General features: G+C 42.9%; 1 protein-coding gene across 18 annotated transcripts in view; it reads right to left on the bottom strand.

The window, feature by feature from the left end:
* The window catches only part of PCDH15 (protocadherin related 15), a 678468-nt gene that overhangs the window by 137488 nt on the left and 520151 nt on the right, over positions 1–20829 (bottom strand). For all 18 annotated transcript variants that reach the window (XM_081189558.1, XM_081189550.1, XM_081189563.1 and 15 more), the window contains 5 exons: positions 18963–19156; positions 15718–15850; positions 13589–13668; positions 9352–9445; positions 1309–1437 (listed from right to left, as the gene is read on the bottom strand). In XM_081189558.1, the coding sequence (XP_081045684.1) occupies positions 1309–1437; positions 9352–9445; positions 13589–13668; positions 15718–15850; positions 18963–19156 (630 nt within the window). The remainder of the gene's footprint in view (positions 1–1308; positions 1438–9351; positions 9446–13588; positions 13669–15717; positions 15851–18962; positions 19157–20829) is intronic.

Here is a 20829-nt window from a genome sequence, read left to right on the forward strand (position 1 = left end):
TTGTGCACAGCTAAGTGTACAGCTCAATTAAACTGGGAGGGAAACAAACCACTCTAAAGCTTCTTGAAAGAAAGAAAGAAAGAAAGAAAGAAAGAAAGAAAGAAAGAGAAGAGAGAAGAGTTAAGTTTTGCCAACACTTTTCTTGTTATTTCCATATTTACTACTAGATGACAATTCTGGCTTCAGTGAAGACAGCACTTTGCATGATTTAAAAATTACAATGACACAGAAAATATAGATGTGTTGGAGGACTGATATATTCTATTCTGCTACTCAAGCTAAGGAATAAGTTGCATTTTGTTGTTTGAAATGACACACTGGCAGCATCCTGACAGAACACAAAACGGATTGAAAAAGATGTTTATTGCTACTCTAAAATGACATGACTATATCCTATAGAATGTAAAAAAATCCACCAGCCACAATTTTATCCCAGTTTCAAACAGTGTAGGCTCACTTCAAATTTTGTTCTGGAATATTTTATGAACACTGTTTTCACATTTCTTACTTAATATTCCAAAATTGGATTTGCACATTTGTGGAAAGCATCTCTCCACAGATGAGAAACGAAGGCTCCATTTTAGATGTCATCAAACGGGTACCTCCTATTTTTCTGCAAAAAGTGAAGTGGTTCTAACATCACATGTTTACTCCAAAGGAAATCCCACTACATCGAATAGGGCTTACACTTTAGTGTTTAGGACTGCAGCCTTAATCACAATGTGGGCCAGAAAAGAATTTTAGAGGGAAGTTTGTAAACATATTTCATTTCCACCCAAGTACTATGAGAGCAATACAGGAGAGGTTTGAAGTTGGTTTCATGGGGAACAGTTGCCCAGATACCAAGGAAAGCTGTGAACAGGAAGGGTTTAGTATCCATATGTCCCTTTTGCAACACTCCATTTCACATTCCCAACAGTTCATGCATGGATTTTGCCTCATGGTGGGTTGGGAGGCAGGGAGGGGTCATTAGCAAATTATATCTACTGAGATATGTTTAAGTTCATTTTTTACCGAAAATGTGGTTAAAACCAACTTCATAAATTGGTGCCATCCACTGGACAACCTGGCAGCTTTAATTCATTTAGAGACAATTTCAAATCAGTATAAATAAAAAAATTCCAGAGAAGGCATGCAAGTGTATCTGAAGAAGTGTGCATGCACACGAAAGCTCATACCAAGAACTAACTTAGTTGGTCTTTAAGGTGCTACTGGAAGGATTTTTTTTATTTTGACTATGGCAGACCAACACGGCTACCTATCTGTAACTCAAATCAGTATGTTCACCTTTGCTAGCAACAGACTTACCCTCACTTGACCAACAAATGCATTGGCTTCCTCTTCTAGTACTGTAAGGTTCTTAGGCAGAAAAGGGTCAAAGACTGGCCCATTGTCATTTACATCTGTTACAACCACATTCACTGTAGCAGTTGATGTCTGCAAGAAAAAGGAAATAAAATTATGAAGCAGATGTTTTTACCTTACAGGAGGATACTTAGTGCTTATTGAAATTTGTATTCCACCATTCACCATAAGGGTAACATCCATAAGAATATAAGCAAATTAGAAACCATACAAAACACTAAACTATCTAAAACCATTATAAAAATGAATGCTACAGAGTTGGATTATCACAATTACATTATACCTGGTGATACTTAGAAGGTACTGCGTTAGTAGGGTAGGAGAGATGATACATTTATACACACACACACACACACACACATCCAAAGTGTGCACTGTAGATTATTTTTGACAGTATCAAAGGGGTGCATTGGTTGTTGGATGTGTCCCAGGCTTTTTAGACCTGTCTACCCGTGTACTATCTGAAACCAAAGGGGCGTGTTGGTTGCCAGATGAGATCCCCCCCCCCCCCGGCTCTCCTACCCAACTGCAGTGGCAGAAGACAAGACTCAAAAACTGTTTTGTGGATAAATTATGTCGTCATTTAAAAGTTCAACAAAGGCTGTAATTGTGCATGTGCAAGTAAAATATCCCAGTAACAGAGCAACTGGATGAACATGAGCTTTTTTTTCCCCCAAGGGAAGAAGACAATAAACAGGATGCTTTTGCAATGTGCTACTGCTATTGAAATGTAAAATGTATGGATTTAAATAGAGTCTGAGTCACAGAAAAGAAATTACCTGAAAACTGGGAGGGGAAAATTTAGGTAAAGCCTAAAATGTTCAGCTATGAGAGTATAAAAGAAACTATGAATATACAGCACCTTTGTCTACATACACCGATAGCCTTGTATAAATGATACCCTGATCAAGAAAGGAAGATCTGCCATGCATAAGGTTTCCAAACATGCACACTTGGATGTGTATCTACATCTGCACCACAGTGCTCATTTGGACCCCACTGAATGAACTGGGTCATCTTTTGAAGTAACGATGGGGATCTGCATTCCCTTTCAGAGCCACTAGCTAATTAAAAAACGCCTGCTTCTTGGGAGAAAAGCGATGACAAACCTAGACAGCATCTTAAAAACCAGAGACATCACCTTGCCGACAAAGGTTTGTATAGTTAAAGCTATTGTTTTCCCGGTAGTGATGTATGGAAGTGAGAGCTGGACTATAAGGAATTGGACTATCAAAGACTATCAAAGAATTGATGCTTTTGAATTATGGTGCTGGCGGAGACTCTTGAGAGTCCCATGGACTGCGAGAAGATCAAACCTATCCATTCTGAAGGAAATCAGCCCTGAGTGCTCACTGGAAAGACAGATCCTGAAGCTGAGGCTCCAATACTTTGGCCACCTCACGAGAAGAGAATACTCCCTGGAAAAGACCCTGATGTTGGGAAAGATGGAGGGCACAAGGAGAAGGGGATGACAGAGGATGAGATGGTTGAACAATGTTCTTGAAACTACCAACATGAATTTGACGAAACTGCGGGAGGCAGTGGAAAACAGGAGTGCTTGGAGTGCTCTGGTCCATGGGGTCACGAAGAGTCAGACACGACTAAATGGCTAAACAACTAAACAACAACAGACAATCCTACTATACCATTACCCCAATCTCCAAGCGATATCAGATTCCAGGGGGTTCAAGAAAGGGAATATCCTGAATTTGCACACTTGGATGCTACATCCTACTGATGGAAAGCTCAATACATTCCTCTTTTACTTTATGTATTGGAGCTACAGGCTGAAAATAGAGTGCAGTAATTAGAAGCAAAGATGCAAATGTGACCTTTCCCATGAAAAGGTGTAACCACAGTGACAGTTAACTAGCCAAGATGAAGCAACTGAAGCAGGAGCTCCCATTCTGTACCTCATTATAGTCTTGCTGATGCTCCTATAAATGCAACTGTAAGTCTTAGAAATTTGCAAATTTTTTCCTGCTCACCAAACATTCTGTTTAAAATGAAATAAAGGTAAAAGTACTAAAATCCAAGTGCTAATATACGGAAGGTTGCACCTTGGACAGATTCCCCCCCCCCACACCCCTTGAGTTATATCTTCATTAGAGAAAACTGTGCACTAAACAGAGAAGGCATGCAACGTCCTTAGATGGAAGAAGAAGAAGAAGAAGAGTTTGGATTTGATATCCTGCCTTTCACTCCCCTTCAGGAGTCTCAAAGCGGCTAACATTCGCCTTTCCCTTCCTCCCCCACAACCAACACTCTGTGAGGTGAGTGGGGCTGAGAGACTTCAGAGAAGTGTGACTGGCCCAAGGTCACCCAGCAGCTGCATGTGGAGGAGCGGAGACACGAACCCGGTTTCCCAGATTACGTGACTACCGCTCTTAACCACTACACCACTACACCACACTGCATATACTGTATGATATGTTTATTTTTGTTTTTCTCATGTAGCATTTTCCTTTCCGCAAGAATATCCACAAGAAAATAATGAAATAAAAATGTGAAATCTACATGGACTTTGCAGGAAAGTTCAACGAACAATAGGACAGAATCTAGCCTGTTGCTCATTGCTTACTTGACAAAATCCTTACTTGAGTTGTTTGGTATCCCAATGCCCACTCCCACCATGTGAAAATAAAAAAATTCCTTCCAGTAGCACCTTAAAGACCAACTAAGTTAGTTCTTGGTATGAGCTTTCGTGTGCATGCACACTTCTTCAGATACACTGAAACAGAAGTTGCCAGATCCTTCTATATAGTGAGAAGGTGGGGAGGGGTGTTACTCAGAAGGGTGGTGGGAATGGGAGATAGGCAGATAGCTGAGAGAGCCTCTTGACGACTCTTAACGACTGTAATAGGTCTTACAGGAAAAGGCAAGGGGTGGGAAGGTGAGAAATGGTTTAGTTATGTATAGTGAGATAAGAATCCAATGTCTTTGTTCAGCCCAGGTCTTTTCATGGTTTTAAGTTTGGTAATGAGTTGTAATTCAGCAGCTTCTCTTTCCAGTCTATTTCTGAAATTCCTTTGTAGTAAAACAGCTACTTTGAGATCTTGTATAGAATGTCCTGGGAGATTGAAGTGTTCTCCTACTGGTTTCTCTGTTCTGTGATTCTTGATGTCAGATTTATGTCCGTTTATTCTTTGGCGTAAGGTTTGGCCTGTTTGTCCAATATAGAGAGCTGAAGGACACTGTTGGCATTTGATGGCATACACAATGTTAGACGATGAGCAATTAAATAGTCCCGAGATGGTATGTGTGATGTTGTTGGGGCCAGTAATGGTGTTGTCCGGGTGTATGTGGCAGCAAAGTTGGCATCTGGGTTTATTGCAGGCTCTGGTGCCAGTGTCTGTGTTAAGTCTGGTTGTAGTATTATTGTGGGTTAGGAGTTGTTTAAGATTGGGTGGCTGTCTGTAGGCAATGAAAGGTCTTCCTCCCAGAGCTTGAGAAAGAGAACTGTCATTGTCCAGGAGAGGTTGTAGATCTCTGATGATGCGTTGTACTGTTTTAACTTGGGAGCTGTATGTGATGACTAGAGGTGTTCTGTTATTTTCTTTTTTGGGTCTGTCTTGCAGCAAGTTCTCTCTGGGTATCAGTCTGGCTCTGTTGATCTGTTGTCTAACTTCATCTGCTGGGTATTTTAGTTCTGAGAAGGTTTGCTGTAGATCCCTTAGGTGAGAGTCTCTGTCTGTAGAATTGGAACAGATGCGGCTGTAACGTAGTGCCTGGCTATATACAATGGACTGTTTGGTATGTTTGGGATGGTAGCTAGAGGCATGTAGATATGTTTGTCGGTCAGTTGGTTTGCGGTATAAGGTGGTGTCTATGAGCCCATCCTGTATTTTTATAGTAGTGTCCAAAAAATGTATTTCTTGCATAGATTGATTCATTGTAAGGTTGATTGTGGGGTGAAAATCATTAAATTTCTGGTGAAAGGTGTCCAGGGTCTGTTGACCATGTGTCCAGATGATAAAAATATCGTCAATGTATCGCAGGTACAAGAGAGGTTTGAGTGGGTAGGAGTTCAGAAAACGTTGTTCTAAATCTGCCATGAAGATGTTGGCATACTGTGGGGCCATGCGGGTGCCCATTGCTGTGCCGCTGATCTGAAGAAACAGGTCATCACCGAATTTGAAGTTGTTGTGGGTAAGGACAAATTGGCAGAGTTTAGTGGCAAGGTCCGCTGTGGTTTTATCTGATATGGTGTTCCTTATAGCTTGTAAACCATCGTTGTGTGGGATGTTGGTATACAGAGATTCCACATCCATAGTAGCTAGTATAGTATACTATACCGCTGCTGGGGGAGAGATCCGCGAAGCCTGGGCGCACTGCGCGCAGGCTTCTGCCTGCCGGCAAGTCTCCGCCAGCAGCGGCAGCGGTGCCGCTGCTGGCGGAGAGGTCCGCGAAGCCTGGGCGCGCTGCGCGCAGGCTTCTGCATGCCGGCAAGTCTCCGCCAGCAGCGGCAGCGGTGCTGCTGCTGGGGGAGAGATCCGCGAAGCCTGGGCGCGCTGCGCGCAGGCTTCTGCATGCCGGCAAGTCTCCGCCAGCAGCGGCAGCAGTGCCGCTGCTGGGGGAGAGATCCGCGAAGCCTGGGCGCGCTGCGCGCAGGCTTCTGCATGCCGGCAAGTCTCCGCCAGCAGCGGCAGCGGTGCCGCTGCTGGGGGAGAGATCCGCGAAGCCTGGGCACGCTGCGCGCAGGCTTCTGCATGCCGGCAAGTCTCCGCCAGCAGCGGCAGCGGTGCCGCTGCTGGGGGAGAGATCCGCGAAGCCTGGGCGCGCTGCGCGCAGGCTTCTGCATGCCGGCAAGTCTCCGCCAGCAGCGGCAGCGGTGCCGCTGCTGGGGGAGAGATCCGCGAAGCCTGGGCGCGCTGCGCGCAGGCTTCTGCATGCCGGCAAGTCTCCGCCAGCAGCGGCAGCGGTGCCGCTGCTGGGGGAGAGATCCGCGAAGCCTGGGCGCGCTGCGCGCAGGCTTCTGCATGCCGGCAAGTCTCCGCCAGCAGCGGCAGCGGTGCCGCTGCTGGGGGAGAGATCCGCGAAGCCTGGGCGCGCTGCGCGCAGGCTTCTGCATGCCGGCAAGTCTCCGCCAGCAGCGGCAGCGGTGCCGCTGCTGGGGGAGAGATCCGCGAAGCCTGGGCGCGCTGCGCGCAGGCTTCTGCATGCCGGCAAGTCTCCGCCAGCAGCGGCAGCGGTGCCGCTGCTGGGGGAGAGATCCGCGAAGCCTGGGCGCGCTGCGCGCAGGCTTCTGCATGCCGGCAAGTCTCCGCCAGCAGCGGCAGCGGTGCCGCTGCTGGGGGAGAGATCCGCGAAGCCTGGGCTCGCTGCGCGCAGGCTTCTGCATGCCGGCAAGTCTCCGCCAGCAGCGGCAGCGGTGCCGCTGCTGGGGGAGAGATCCGCGAAGCCTGGGCGCGCTGCGCGCAGGCTTCTGCATGCCGGCAAGTCTCCGCCAGCAGCGGCAGCGCTGCCGCTGCTGGCGGAAAGGTCCAGGAAGCCTGGGCCGGACAGCTTTTGAAGGCAGGCGGGGGGAGCAAAGACTTTCGCCCCCGCCAGCCTTCAGAAGAGGTCCAGGACCTCTTCTGAAGGCTGGCGGGGGGCAAAAGTCTTTGTCCCCCCTGCCTGCCTTCCCAGGGGCTTTTAAATCGCCCCGACAGCAGAGAAGTCCTCCGCTGTCCGGGGCGATTTTAAAATGCCGCCCGCCAGCATTTTAAGATCGCCCCGGACAGCGGAGAAGTCCTCCGCTGTCCCAGGGTTTTTTTAAATGCTGGGGGTGGGAAGAAAAGCCCTTGTCCCCCCCCCAGCCTTCAGAGGAGGTCCGGGGACAGACTGTCCCCGGACCTGGTCTGAAGTCGGTTTCCCTAGGAACGCATTAATTGATTTTCAATGCATTCCTATGGGAAACCGTGCATCGCAAGACGAAAAACTCGCAAGAAGAAAAAACTTGCGGAACGAATTAATTTCGTCTTGCGAGGCACCACTGTATCTGAAGAAGTGTGCATGCACACGAAAGCTCATACCAAGAACTAACTTAGTTGGTCTTTAAGGTGCTACTGGAAGGAATTTTTTTATTTTGACTATGGCAGACCAACACGGCTACCTATCTACTACTACTCCCACCATGTGGAGTATCTTCCCAAAGATAGAAAAAAAAGACATCAAAATAATCTTCCTTATGGGCTTTCCACAGACAGGCACAGAAGAGGGATTTGGTAGATTGGGAGAAAAAATAACATTTCAAAGCTAAGGATGAAAGGTTTAGGTAAAAGATTGTGCCATTTGTCAGCCAGGAAGTTTTGCCCGAGGCTGGTTTGCCCAGGCACCCTTTACCAAGTGATGAATTCAACGTGTGATAAGACATCACAGATCTTACAGCATGGAAAGAGCTTTCACATTTTCTCACAATTGCATTCAGTAACAGGGTATATGTAGAAGGAGTAATAGGGAATAGGTAGAACTCCATGTGGGGGCTGAAGGTCAGAAAACCATCTTGGCAGGCTGGGACAGAGGCACAAACTTTTCCAAACTTGGAAAGCCAGTGCTGCACTGCTGGGGAAACAAGACCCCCTTGAATTGTGAATGCTGTAAACTCTGCATTCCCTCCCTTGAGGGACAGTCTCTGCCACATCTTAATTCCCTACAGAAGCATGACCCTGAGTGAGTGCATAGAACTCCCCTGGAATCTTGCTACTTCTCGGCAGAGATTGGGGGTGGCATAGAACCTTTGCAATATTACGCATGTGAGCCAGCCTGTAGTCTCCAAAGCGCAGAACGAAATGTTATGGCAGACACAAGCGTACTTTCAAAACAGCAGCACTGTGTGACATTAGCATGCTGTAATCCTCCCTGGGTCCACCCCACTGGCTGCAGCTTTGTGAGATAGGGAAACATAATATCATGTATTGAGTATCCCTTGATTTTCAAGAGGAGAACAAGACACAACATTGCCATTTTTTTGTGGCAGTCCTCTGTCATTCATAATATATAATTCCTCTCTAAGCTTGCCTCCTTATGGACACTTGTATCTAAACACAGCACATGAATTTCACTGTTAAGAGAATAGTATCGGTTTACTAGCAACTCATTGCTCATAAATGCTTTCATTATTTAATTTTAGCACTATAAACACTACTGAAATCTTACATTATAAGCAACAGTTCAATTCCCCAAAATGATGCTTCATTTACAGTAGCAAGTATGAACTACAAGCACATTTCAGGTGGAAGAAGTGGAACCATGATCCAAAGAAAGACTACTATCCAGGATATGTTGACAGCATTTAAGAGAAATGTAGTATTAGGCAGTAAATGGAAGATTACCTTTTAGTATTAAGAAAGATCACTTGTCACTAGCAGTCAATTACATCATCACTGATAACAAATAATGTAAGAAAGCAAAACCTCCTAACATCTCAAGAGCTAACCTAATTTGTAAAAAAATGTTCTCTATACCATAGCTAGTGGAAGAAAACATTTGATATAGTTTTCCTTATGATTTGTCACACAACATTTTCAAAATGATTTCCCTAGTGCTAGGGGGGAAATTGAACCAACTATATCTGCCATGTGCAAAGTCTCTGTAGAGATTCTGGTAAAATGTTTTTATATGGCACAACAAGTATCTCAGGTTACGAGTGCAAAGGAAAATGTTCAAAAATGATATGTGAGAGACTTGGGCAGTGTCCTGGCCCCAGGGAGCTGGAACAGCCATAAGATGTACCCCATGGGATGTCCCTCGCAGTGTGCAGTGTCTGTACTGGCCATAAAAAAAACAATGGGAGGTCAGAGGATGTGACACAAATCATTTCAGTTGCAGCTCTATTTCCAAAACAGCACATTGGAGGCATTCGCACAAAACCTCCCAACATAAAGGGGAATTACTGAGGGTTATAGACAGTTTAACAAAGACTTGCCCTGTTTTGGCTGTGCTGCTCTCAGTGCCCTGTTGTTTAGGTCTCAGAAACTTGTTTTTATATTTCTACAAGAAACTTACCCCATCTGGTCGGCCATCTGAGGCTGTAACAATCAAAATGTAGCGATCGGTGCTTTCTCTGTCTAAAGGCTTTCCTAAGGCTAGAAGTCCAGATCTAGCAATAAAACAAACATGTATGTTACATAAAAATATGGCTCCTAAAAATTGACAAGCACTATATATATTTATATGCCGCTGGGTTGGTTGCATTAGTGAATACTTCTCATTGTGATCCAAAGCAAAGCAAAAAGTGATTTTTTTTAAAAAAAACATCCAAGTTTTCCTCTGTAAAAACTGCAGACAAGTACTTTCTAGTTTGTTTTCACATTAAAAAATAAAACAAACCACAAACCGCTAAGTGCTAGGAATAGACCAAAACTATTCTCACGGAGGATGTTACAAGACAAGTATGTTTTTTTCATTAACTTCTGCTGATGCAGAAGATCAGAACTCTCAATTCAGGGACATCTTTATTATACCATTTTGAGTAAACTATATTCTTTCCTTATAGCTTACCTAATTTGGCAATATAAGCAGCAAAACAATTGTGGCTTTCACACACAACCAGTCACAATAGAAATCTGAATTCATGACCAACTCTTCAGGCAAAAGGTTCACAGCAGACAATGGATGTGAACAATCCACTTTCTCTGTGCAGCTACATACTGAGTTATTTGTATTACTGGCTACCAAACATTTCCACATGGTGCTATACGTGGATAAAGGGTTTCCCTATTCCCATATTTCCATTTTGCTCAACCCCTATCTGCAGAAGATATGAGAAACTGGCACAGCATGGGAAAACCGTAATTGGTTCTTTAAGAGCTATCTGACACTGATGTGCCATGCCAGAATGGCCTTTGGAGGTGGAGAGCATGTCCAGTTACTTCCAACTTCATTTTAGCTTTTAAAGGACGCCCCTGGACATGGGATTGTATTTCAAGCCTCTCCGATCTGCTTGATCATTTGAGAAGTGATCGGTTGTGTCATCCAAATACTAGAATTAAGTATTTTGTTTTTCTCCATTCCTGTTTTGTATTCAATGGCTCCCATTATACTAGGATCATCTGAGTTCAATGGAAGCAGAGACAAACTGCTCTACATCAGTCAGTTCTAAGGCATGTATATGTATAGTTCTAAGGCACGATTTCACCACCAAATTTCTTCCAATTCTAAAAGCTTGCATACATAACATAGACCTGCCCTTCTGTCCCAGGAACATCAAAGTGCAACGGAGATGCCATTTGGGCTCCTACAACATGACCTGGCTCTTCTGACGATACCACTCAACAGCTGCCATCTCCTAAAGGGAGCACTGGCCCTAGATTACCAACAGGGCATTTTAAAACTCTTTTATTCTGAAATCAGAAGAAACCCTTGAAATGAGAAGAGCAGTGCTGTGTTTATATTTTATTTCTATTTTTTTGCTGTTAATTAGGTGCTAGTTAATTAATCAGTATTACAGTGGTACCTCAGTTTAAGAACAGTCCGGTTTATGAATGATTTGGTTTACAAACTCCACAAAACCGGAAATAAGTGTCTTCATTTGACAACTTTACCTTGGTCTAAGAATGGAATCTGAATGGTGGAAGGGCACTGGTGGTGGGAGGCCTCATTAGGGAAAGCGTGCCTCGGTTTAAGAATGGTTTTGGTTTAAGAACGGATTTCCGGAATGGATTAAGTTCGTAAACTGAGGTACCACTGTACCAGAGTTACAATATTAGACCTACAGGAGGACTAATCAGGGAAGGGCTGCTTGGTACTATCCTACCCCTACCTGGTCTGCTTTTCCTAGCCAATAAGAATGGGTGGGTTTTGGGGGTTTTTTTGTCCTGTAAGATACCTGCCTGCAGGTAAGGTGCTGATTGCAGTGTGGGGTATTGTTTGATTCCTGGCTGAGTAGATAGAGCTGGGGTCTGAGTGTGCCTCCAGAGCCTGTCTCAGTATAGACTCTGCCATAGGTCACCCTTGAAATGGCCACATCAAGGGGGTCCCATATATTGACTGATGATTTCCCCTTGCCCCACCCCATAGGCCAGGTACTGTGGGTGACAGACAGGCCTGTGACCCTTATCCAAGGTGAAAGACTGTGCTCTTGCAAAGTTTGGTTTGGTAGGGTTTCTTCTGAGGGAGACAGAGGAAACAGAGTGTTATAGTGGTTATTACCTTTGGCCTGACAGTGCACGATGCTCCTACTACTAGGCCTTAGTATATCATCCATGAACTTAATTTCCCAATTGCATGTAGTGATGGCATATGATGGTGCTACAATGTGCCTAGGTAGGCAAGGAAGCAGGAAGTTGTGAAGATGTGCCCCCAATATCAGTGGTAGTGGGCAGGCGAAGGTGCAGCTGGAACGGATGGGCTGAGCATGATATCAGGGAAGACCTAGATGTTTGGCTCCTGTTCCTGATTTTAGCCCTGCCACTTCTCTGGTAGCTTTTCAGCACCTGCTTCAAACATTTTTGTTCAGTCAAGCCCCTTCATGCCTTACTGCCTTACTGATTTCTTTAAAGTTTTTAATGACTTGTTTTGATTGGCATTAAGATTATTTCATGTAAAATATAAACAAAACACTTAGAGGTTTCATTACAATCAAGTTGTTTAGAGATTTTGTTAAATAAATAAAATGGATTAAGTAGTTATGTTGGTTCATATCAGAAATGGAGTACTTCTGTTTTCTTACAGCTCACTAGAGAGAACCTGTCAAAATATTATACTGCATGTTCTGAACATGGATGCTCTGCAGAGCATCTCTGCTATACTTGCTTCTAGGGACTGCATGAATAACTACTGTATGTATTCAAATGCAAATATTGCCCATTACTTTCATTGGAATAACCTGGAAATATGAATGCCTTTTGTAACTTTTAATGAGTGCACACAGAAAAGCATATTATAAAGTAGTGCTAGCTGGAAGTTAGTTGGCCCAGACATTTTGATAGAGGGGTGGAGAGGGGGTGGCATTTGGGTTAAATTTTCTGAAGTTGCAGAGAGAGAAATTTCTAGCGTTTTTCAGGGAAAGAGTTTCCCATGATAGATATAAGACAGAAAGCTACAGTCACTCATTTTTAAAATATCTAGTAAAAAAACCAAGCTGGCCATGGAGGCAGACATCTTTCCTTTTGTAAAGGAAGTCAAAAACAAAATACCCCTGGGTAATTCCTACTGGACTATTTTGTCAATGAGAAATGCTGTCAGGATGCTACTGCTTAGAGCAGCTCCTTTATCTCTCGAAGAAATCTTTTTTGCCAGTCAAGTGAGAGGCATTTTCAGCCCAGTCTCATTCAAAAGTAGATGCTGCCCTCAACTTTTGATGGTTTATGCATTTGCAAACCTCCAGCTACCAGGTGCAACAGTTTCCACAGCCAGACCCCAATATGTATATATATTTTTCCCTACAATGGAAAGTAAATTGCATAGAAATAACAGAAAACAGGTTCAGGATAATAATCTGCAGTGGCAGAAGCATACCATCAATCCGAGGAGTGGAAAAGTTCCTAGATTATTGCAGCACCCTCTGTTTTTAGAATGTTGCTTATATCCGCATTCACACTGGTGAACAAATGTCTTAGTACATGAGCTTTGAGAACATAATGATAAGACTCTTGCTTGCTCTTTTCCTAATTTCTGAGAGGGGGAAACCTTCCCTCGATATATCCTTCTTTCTCCATTTACTGCAATTAATATTAAAGCAAATAATAGCTTTGCAAATGACAGGCCCTTAAAGGAAAGGTTTTCACTATTTCTGGTACATATGCTTTCAGTGTTCCAGGGCTTTTCTTTTCACTAATTAAGGTGGCATCCATTTAGGAAGAATGCTAAAAGCTTTCTCAGTTAGTAATGCCTGGAATGTCTGGTGCTGAATTCAGACAATGGGCCCAAAAGGTCTTCCTTTTCATTACAGTACATTTCATTTTTCCAGACAAGAAATGGTAAGTAAAAAAAAAAAAAAAAAGTCACTGTCATTAGGAGAAACCTGGCAAGTCTAAAGGCTTCTAATTAATCCCAGGTCACTCATATAATGGAAGTTTCCATCTCAGTGGGTTTTACCTAGTCAAACATTTAAAATAAATAAATGGTCTCGGGTGTACAATTTCAAAGTTCAGTACCATTCACAGAGCTCCCATTAGTGTCTGAGAGCTCAACTTCAAACAGCTGAATGCCTCCGATTAGAAGCTGTGTTATTTGCACACAATCTGCATATTCATTTGGGCTGGGAAGTTGAAAATTCAGCCATAAGGGTTATTCTACTTACGTTCGAGAAAGGTTAAATACTTGCTGAGGATCTCCATTCTGTATGACGTATGTTATGGGGTCACCCTCTCGATCAGTTGCCTTCAGAAGAACAACAGAGAAAAAGTGACATGTTACAGATTGCAATGGCTTCTTTTTTTAATTAGGATTTTTTTAAAAAACAAAAACAAAGAACAAATCCTGAGTAGTGATGGGCAACACATTTTAAATGCTAATCAACTCATTCATAACAATTAAACATTTGACAGCTTTAACTCTAGATCAACTGATTGCATGTGTTTGTCCCCCTCTAGAGAGTGTCTGCATTTTGGCTTCATGGAGAGTGTGGTCTCATAAGCATGGTAATTGCTTATTGGAATTTCAGGAAATTAGAGTATTTGCATACTTAAACTTTAATCAACAATGACTGACAGAACGAGAGGTAATAAAGAGGTTTTCGGCGGGCAGTAAATTCTCCAGCTAATTTTCAAAATAACTCAGTAGGGATTATTTGTTACTGCATTCCTTAAAACAAATATGATTGCTCCATTTAAATATTGCACCTATTTGGGCCCTTCTTAAAATATGCAGTATTAAAAATTATACTGGACAATAATCAGTTTGAAAAGAATGAAGAGATTATTAGACAATAACATTAATAAAACAGATCCAGGTGGTATTGAAGACTGATTTTCTAGATCCATTTCAATTAGGGTTTTGGCCTGTCTTTGGCACAGAAAAAGCCCTGGTTGCCTTATATAATTACCTCTGCTGGGAGAGAGACAGGGCAATATGTCCCTGTTAATCCTCCCTGACCTCTCAGCATCTTTCAATACCATCAACCACTATACCCTCTTGGAGAGGCTATCTGAAGGGGGGGGGGCAACACTGCTTTGCAGTAGTTCCGGTCGTATTTGGATGGTCATTTTCAGCAGGTGATACTGGGGGACTGTTTTTCAGCACAACTGAGCCTTCACTGTGGGATTCCTCAGGGCAGAGGAAGTTGTATCTGATTTAAGAATATAATACACAATCCAGTTCTGAAGTTAAGCATGTGCTTAACTATCACCCATTTAAATCAATGGGATAGAGCAGTGCTTAACTTTGGCTGTATTTCTAAGTATAAAAAAGAAATGTTTTGGTTCCACAGTTGTTTAAAAACAACAACAAATAAATAAGAACACAGTGGTTCTCCTCAACCCCCAAACTTATTTTTTAATTTCAGGTGTCAAATCTCTGTAAAATTATAAATGTACACCTCATACGTATTACTTTTATGGAGCAGGAAGCTTAAAAACACTGTGTAACATTATCTACTATTGCATACGTATTAACATTTCACACCTTTAAACAGCTGCAAATGAAGATCCTAAACATCTGTATGACAAAAGCTGCTATGTTGAATGAATGAATTTCATTGAAGACAAATTAGAGCAACAATTTCCAGAAGTTTAGCAAGGATTCCTCAATGAAAAAATATCTATAATGATGGGCAAACTACTCTAAAAGTCCACTAGTCCATCGCTGTTGTCTGCTACAAAATGGAGCCAAAGGAGACTGGCTGTGTTTCAGGAGACACTTTCAAATCCATGATGGGCAACAATGAGATCCAAGAAGCCCAACCAACACTTTACATGAAGTGAACATGCACCTCAGAAGTGTCTGAGATGTACATACAGAGGTTTCTCAGCAGGCAAACCAATAAGGAAAGGGTTAAATGGCAGCAGAAAACCCATACTATAGAGCAGGGTCCCAAACTGGGTCTCCAGCTGTTTTTGGACTACAATTCCCATCATTCCTGACCACTGGTCCTGCTAGCTAGGAGTGATGGGAATCATAGTCCAAAAACAACTGGAGACCCAAGTTTGGGAAACCCATGTTATAAAGCAATGATGGAGAACTTGTGACCGTGCAGCCATTGTTGGAGTACAACTCCCACCAACCCTAACCATTAGCTGCATTGTCTGGGGCTGATGGGAGTTGAAGATCATCACTTGTAGGGCCACAGATTCACTACGCCCCCCCCCCCGTGCTATAAAGTAATATTTGTCCAGAACAGACCCTGAAAACAGCAAAAGTAGCTAGGATCAAGACCATCACATCCATAAGCAGAAAGAGTTCTGTAAATGCTTACATTGAAGCATTCTGTACCTGCAAATTAAGCAAAATGGCACCAATTCTCATGGCCTCACTAAGTTCAAGACTGTACATCTGCTGGGGAAAGCGGGGTGGGCTCTGATTATTTGGAGGAAGAACCTCAATGTAAACAGTAGTGATGGAGCTCCTGCAAAGACAATGGAACAAACAAAACCCAGTCAAAATCTTTATTATTATGATTATTATTATTGGAATTTTTTTTACACCACACTGCACACTTTGGTAATAAGCACTCAACATTTCTTCTGAACCTTTGTGTTACATCCCTGCAATTCTTTGCATCTGATGCATCTGACACAAGGTGTTAACAGGGCAGAAAGATTAGTGTTTAATTACATTTTAATTATTGTATTTTCTATGTTTTTAGCTTGCTCTGCTTTATCTGTGTAAGCTACCTTGAGTCGTGGACTAGGAAAAAGGAAGGCTAAATATAATTTTAATCATAATCATTATAAAGAATATTCAAAAAATATTTCCTTTTTATACTGGTCACTTTAGTTGATTTCACTTCATGGTTTTTCTTTCCTTTTTTCTTTTGGGTGGGGTGAATAGACATCTAACTGATCTAAAGGATTAAAAAGGTAAAGGGACCCCTGACCATTAGGTCCAGTCATAACCGACTCTGGGGTTGCGGCGCTCATCTCACTTTATTGGCTGAGGGAGCCGGCGTACAGCTTCCAGGTCATGTGGCCAGCATGACTAAGCCGCTTCTGGCGAACCAGAGCAGCGCACGGAAATGCCGTTTACCTTCCCGCTAGAGCGGTACCTATTTATCTACTTGCACTTTGACGTGCTTTCGAACTGCTAGGTGGGCAGGAGCAGGGACCAAGCAACGTCACGGGGATTTGAACTGCTGACCTTCTGATCAGCAAGTCCTAGGCTCTGTGGTTTAACCCACAGTGCCATCTACGTCCCTATAGATCTAAAGGATTAAGAAGCTATTAATTATGCATAAATAAATAGGCTATTTAGATCTCTGGAGTGATAGGGAGAAAAAAGGTGACTTGAAAATTCCTTTCATCTGACCAACTTGGTGGAAACACTTTTGTTTTGTTTTTCAAGAAAACCATGAATATTTTCTTAAGGCTAGAAAAGAATAGTATGGGTGACACAATGCCTTAGAGTGCTGTGCTGAATATTGAAATTTGCTTCTTAAATGGCATCAACAAAAAACAAAACAGATAAAGTATAGTCTTATAAATGCAGGGATGGAAAAAGTAAAGCCTGAAGGACGTGTGTACCACACTCAGTGAATTTGTCATAGTCTATGAATTTATTATAGAACCCGGAGGGCAATGACTTTCATTTAAATCTTCTGACCCTTGCATTTGCAAAGATACATTAGAAAATGTGATGGCAACAATATTAAATGACTGGGAACAGCAGCAGCAACATCAAAATAAGCTAAGAGTTAAAAGTTTAAATGCCTGTGGATTTTGAGCCTATATACCACAATTTTCCAATGATAATGCAGAGTTCTTCACATTTAAATGCAACTGTAGGTCTGAACAGTTGATAGCTTTTAGCAAATACTGTATACTAAACACATGGACGGGGAAATGGGCCTGCACTTGTGAGTCCCATTCCCTATGTCCACCGGCTCTGCCACCAATGTTAACACATTCAGTGGACCATCAGAAAGGATAGCCTATGTATATATACTTGTACGTGCCTCAGTTCTCCACCCAATCAGGTCAATGGCTTACATATCTTGGCTCTCCTTTCTGGTGGCTGTTGAAGGTGGTGACATCCACAGTCCTACTCCTGCCTCCACCCATAAGCCATACAGGACTAATGACCAAACATCCCTACAGTTGCAATTAAGGAGTGAAGACATTCTCCATAGGGTGAATAGTTTGGTTTTGCCCACTTAGGAGCTATTTTGGTGATATTTCACCTCTATGCCTGATGGTATTTAGAATGGTTCTTTGTCTCACCTGGTTCTTCCCATCCTTCTCCCTAAATATGAAAGGTAACATTCAAACCAGGAGGAGAGAAAGTCCCTCTCCTGCCTCTCGCACTGCATGGAGAGGTGAAGGGCGGGAGCGAAGTGTCACCCAAATAGGGCATGGAAAGGTTTAGGAGTATCTGTTTTAATCTGTTGTGTTTTATTTTTATTTGTCTTACAACTGAGTGGCCAAACTTCCTTAACTGGTCTCTATTTGTTTCTCCAGCTTTGCTTTTCTGAACTTTTGTGGTGCTAAGATGTGGCCAATTTATATCTTTTTGCCAACACACTGGTAACCTTGGCATATACATTCCCAGAAACATGTAATACACATTCCAGAATGGATTGGGCTGACAACAAAATCTCATTTAATTTCAAAATGGATCTGACCTCACTTAAAATACACACATTGCTCGGTTATGTGTAATGTCTCCTCTCAGGTACATACACTGTCACATTTAAGGTGGGGAAACACCTGCAAATTATGACATGCAAATCAGGCTTAAGGCCCCTCAGCTATTCTAATCAAACCTGAAGTGTTCTGCGAGTTAAAATCAACCTTTGTTTTGTTTTGCTTCTGCCAAGTTGGTATGAGAAAATCGTCTCTTTCTACTCTACGCTTCCCAGATCTAACAAGTAGGAGATTAGAAACTGAATGACTTTGCTAGTGCAAATGTAGGTTTCCATGGAGTGTATTTCATTGCTTGTCCGGTGTTTGCACAGCTTGCAATTTGTGCTCCAAATTGAGCTGAGGCACACTATAAGATTGTATCATCTGGATAAAAGGTTACCTCCAGCTCAGCGATCCTTTCATTCCAGGACATTTGGAGATACTACCTTTGCATGATAGTTGGCAATTTACAGAACAGACAAGTACTTTTGCCTTCATTGCTTTGCTTTCTCTCCTCTTTTCTCTCATTCTCACTTTCTTAAATAAGCACAAACTACAAATATGGATGGAGCAAACTTAACATACTAGAATTTACTATAATAATGCTACTGCTACTACTAATGCTACTACTACTAATGCCCAATCAACATATTACGGTGCATATATCTGTGTGCCGGATATATACTAATTTCATGAATGAGCCACAACAGTTCAGATATAAAGGCTTCTTTTGAATAGGATGCTTAGCAAACAACCGACTGAAGTGCCTTTTCTAAAGAAACCAAATCACGGGCCTCATGTTTCTTTGATGACTGATCCTTTACACCTTCTACTCATTATAGTGCAGAAAGGTTAATTTCTCAGCTATGGCGAAAAATATTTAATTATAATATTAATTACCTTCTCTGTGCAAGAGGAGCACTGTCAGATGCTTTGACAGTGAGGGCATAGGAACGTCCTACCACCAATTCAATTCCTGGAGCAATAGTGATAAGGCCCGTTTGATCATTGATCACAAAGTCTCCCGGATCTCCGGCCAGGATTTCATATGTGATCCGCCCATTTGAACCTTCATCAGCATCCATGGCAGTGAGCTGCAATTGAAAATTAGAATTTAATTTTTGTTTCCCCTTAGGGTTGCTGCTTGAATGACAGGAAACCCAATTTCAATTGCTGTCAAAATAAAGAGATTATTTCCTGTGTGAGGCATCAAACAATCATGAATGAAATATGGACACCCTGTGATATAGGATGAAGCAGAAACTACATTATAGAATGCATGAACAGCAGCAGCAGCAGGTCACTTAACCCAAGATGTTCCAGAGCATCTTCGGGTGCCGGTGTGGTGGACCTGAGACACTTCCCTGACCTCCTGGCAGGAAAGTTGCTGCTACTTAGAGTGACAGGGGGGTGAGTGAGGCAGCAGGGAGGGTAGAGTGGTGCAAACACAGGAGCAGGAGGGCCAAATTAGCTCCACGGGTGCATTTGCACCACACTGACCTTTCCCCTCCCAGAAACAGCTGGGAGGTCATCTGCTGGAAGGTCATGCAAGAACCTCCATCCCACCACACAGTCCACTATTGTTGTACACCTATCTCTAAAATTGTGCAGAAGGGAGTCAGTTTCACCCTTCTCTTCCACTTCTGAGCCTCCCTAATTTCAGTTCTGAACCAGACAGAGACATGACACCTACAAAAATACTGATCTATCAGGCTGCATACTGATGTACTTGAAAATAGAAAGGCTGTTTGCTGACAGCGAGATGTGCTTTCACCTGCCTTCATTCCTGAATTGAGACATATATACAGCATATCAATCTATTCCTGACGGCTTCTTTCTGAACACTCCTCGTGCTTCATGCAGGATGTCTGCTTTTTATTTCATTTTCAAAGCAACTGGTATAATTATCAAATTACAGATGTGCTTGGAAGGCACTTTTTAAAAACACCCCCCTTAAAACACACACACACACACACACACACTCCTTCAACAAAGCATGGGGAAAGGAGGTGGCCCCATAACTAATACAACGATTGTTAGCATTATTCACAGGCCTGGTGAGAAGGGTAGGTGGCTTTATGACTGACACAGGAGCTGGCCAATAAGTCCTCCTTTTCAAATAATAAAGATGGCTTTCTCCTAAGCCCACTTTGAGTAAGAAGACTGTATGTATGACACGACTTGTTGAGTTTGGTTCCAAACTGGGCTCTTCAGTTCACGTTTGTCTGTCTGTTTGTTCCTATCATAACCAGCTTCTTGAAAAACTATTACATAATCCCATTTACTTAGATCTCCGATAGGTATTTCTACATACTGGCCAAGTGTACAAGGTTTAGTGAGCCCCACACTGTGTGAGCAACAGCAGCCGCCGCCTTTTCCTTGCCGATACAGTGGTGCCCCGCAAGACGAATGCCTCGCAAGACGGAAAACCCGCTAGACGAAAGGGTTTTCCGTTTTTGAGCTGCTTCGCAAAACGATTTTCCCTATGGGCTTGCTTTGCAAGACGAAAACGTCTTGCAAGTGTTCTGAATTTTTTTCGCTCCCCCCATTTTTCTAAGCTGCTAATCCGCTAAGCCTTTAATAGCCGCTAAGCCTTTAATAGCCGCTAAATCGCTAATAGCGCTAATCCGCTAAGCTGCTAATAGGGTTGCTTCGCAAGATGAAAAAAACGCTAGACGAAGAGACTCACGGAACGGATTAATTTCATCTTGCGAGGCACCAATGTAACACAGGAAGGGAGAGACACACAGCCCCCTTCATGCACTGA

The sequence above is a fragment of the Podarcis bocagei genome (genome assembly GCF_964188305.1).
Source record: "Podarcis bocagei genome assembly, chromosome: 4".
NCBI classification, from domain to species: Eukaryota; Metazoa; Chordata; class Lepidosauria; order Squamata; family Lacertidae; genus Podarcis; species Podarcis bocagei.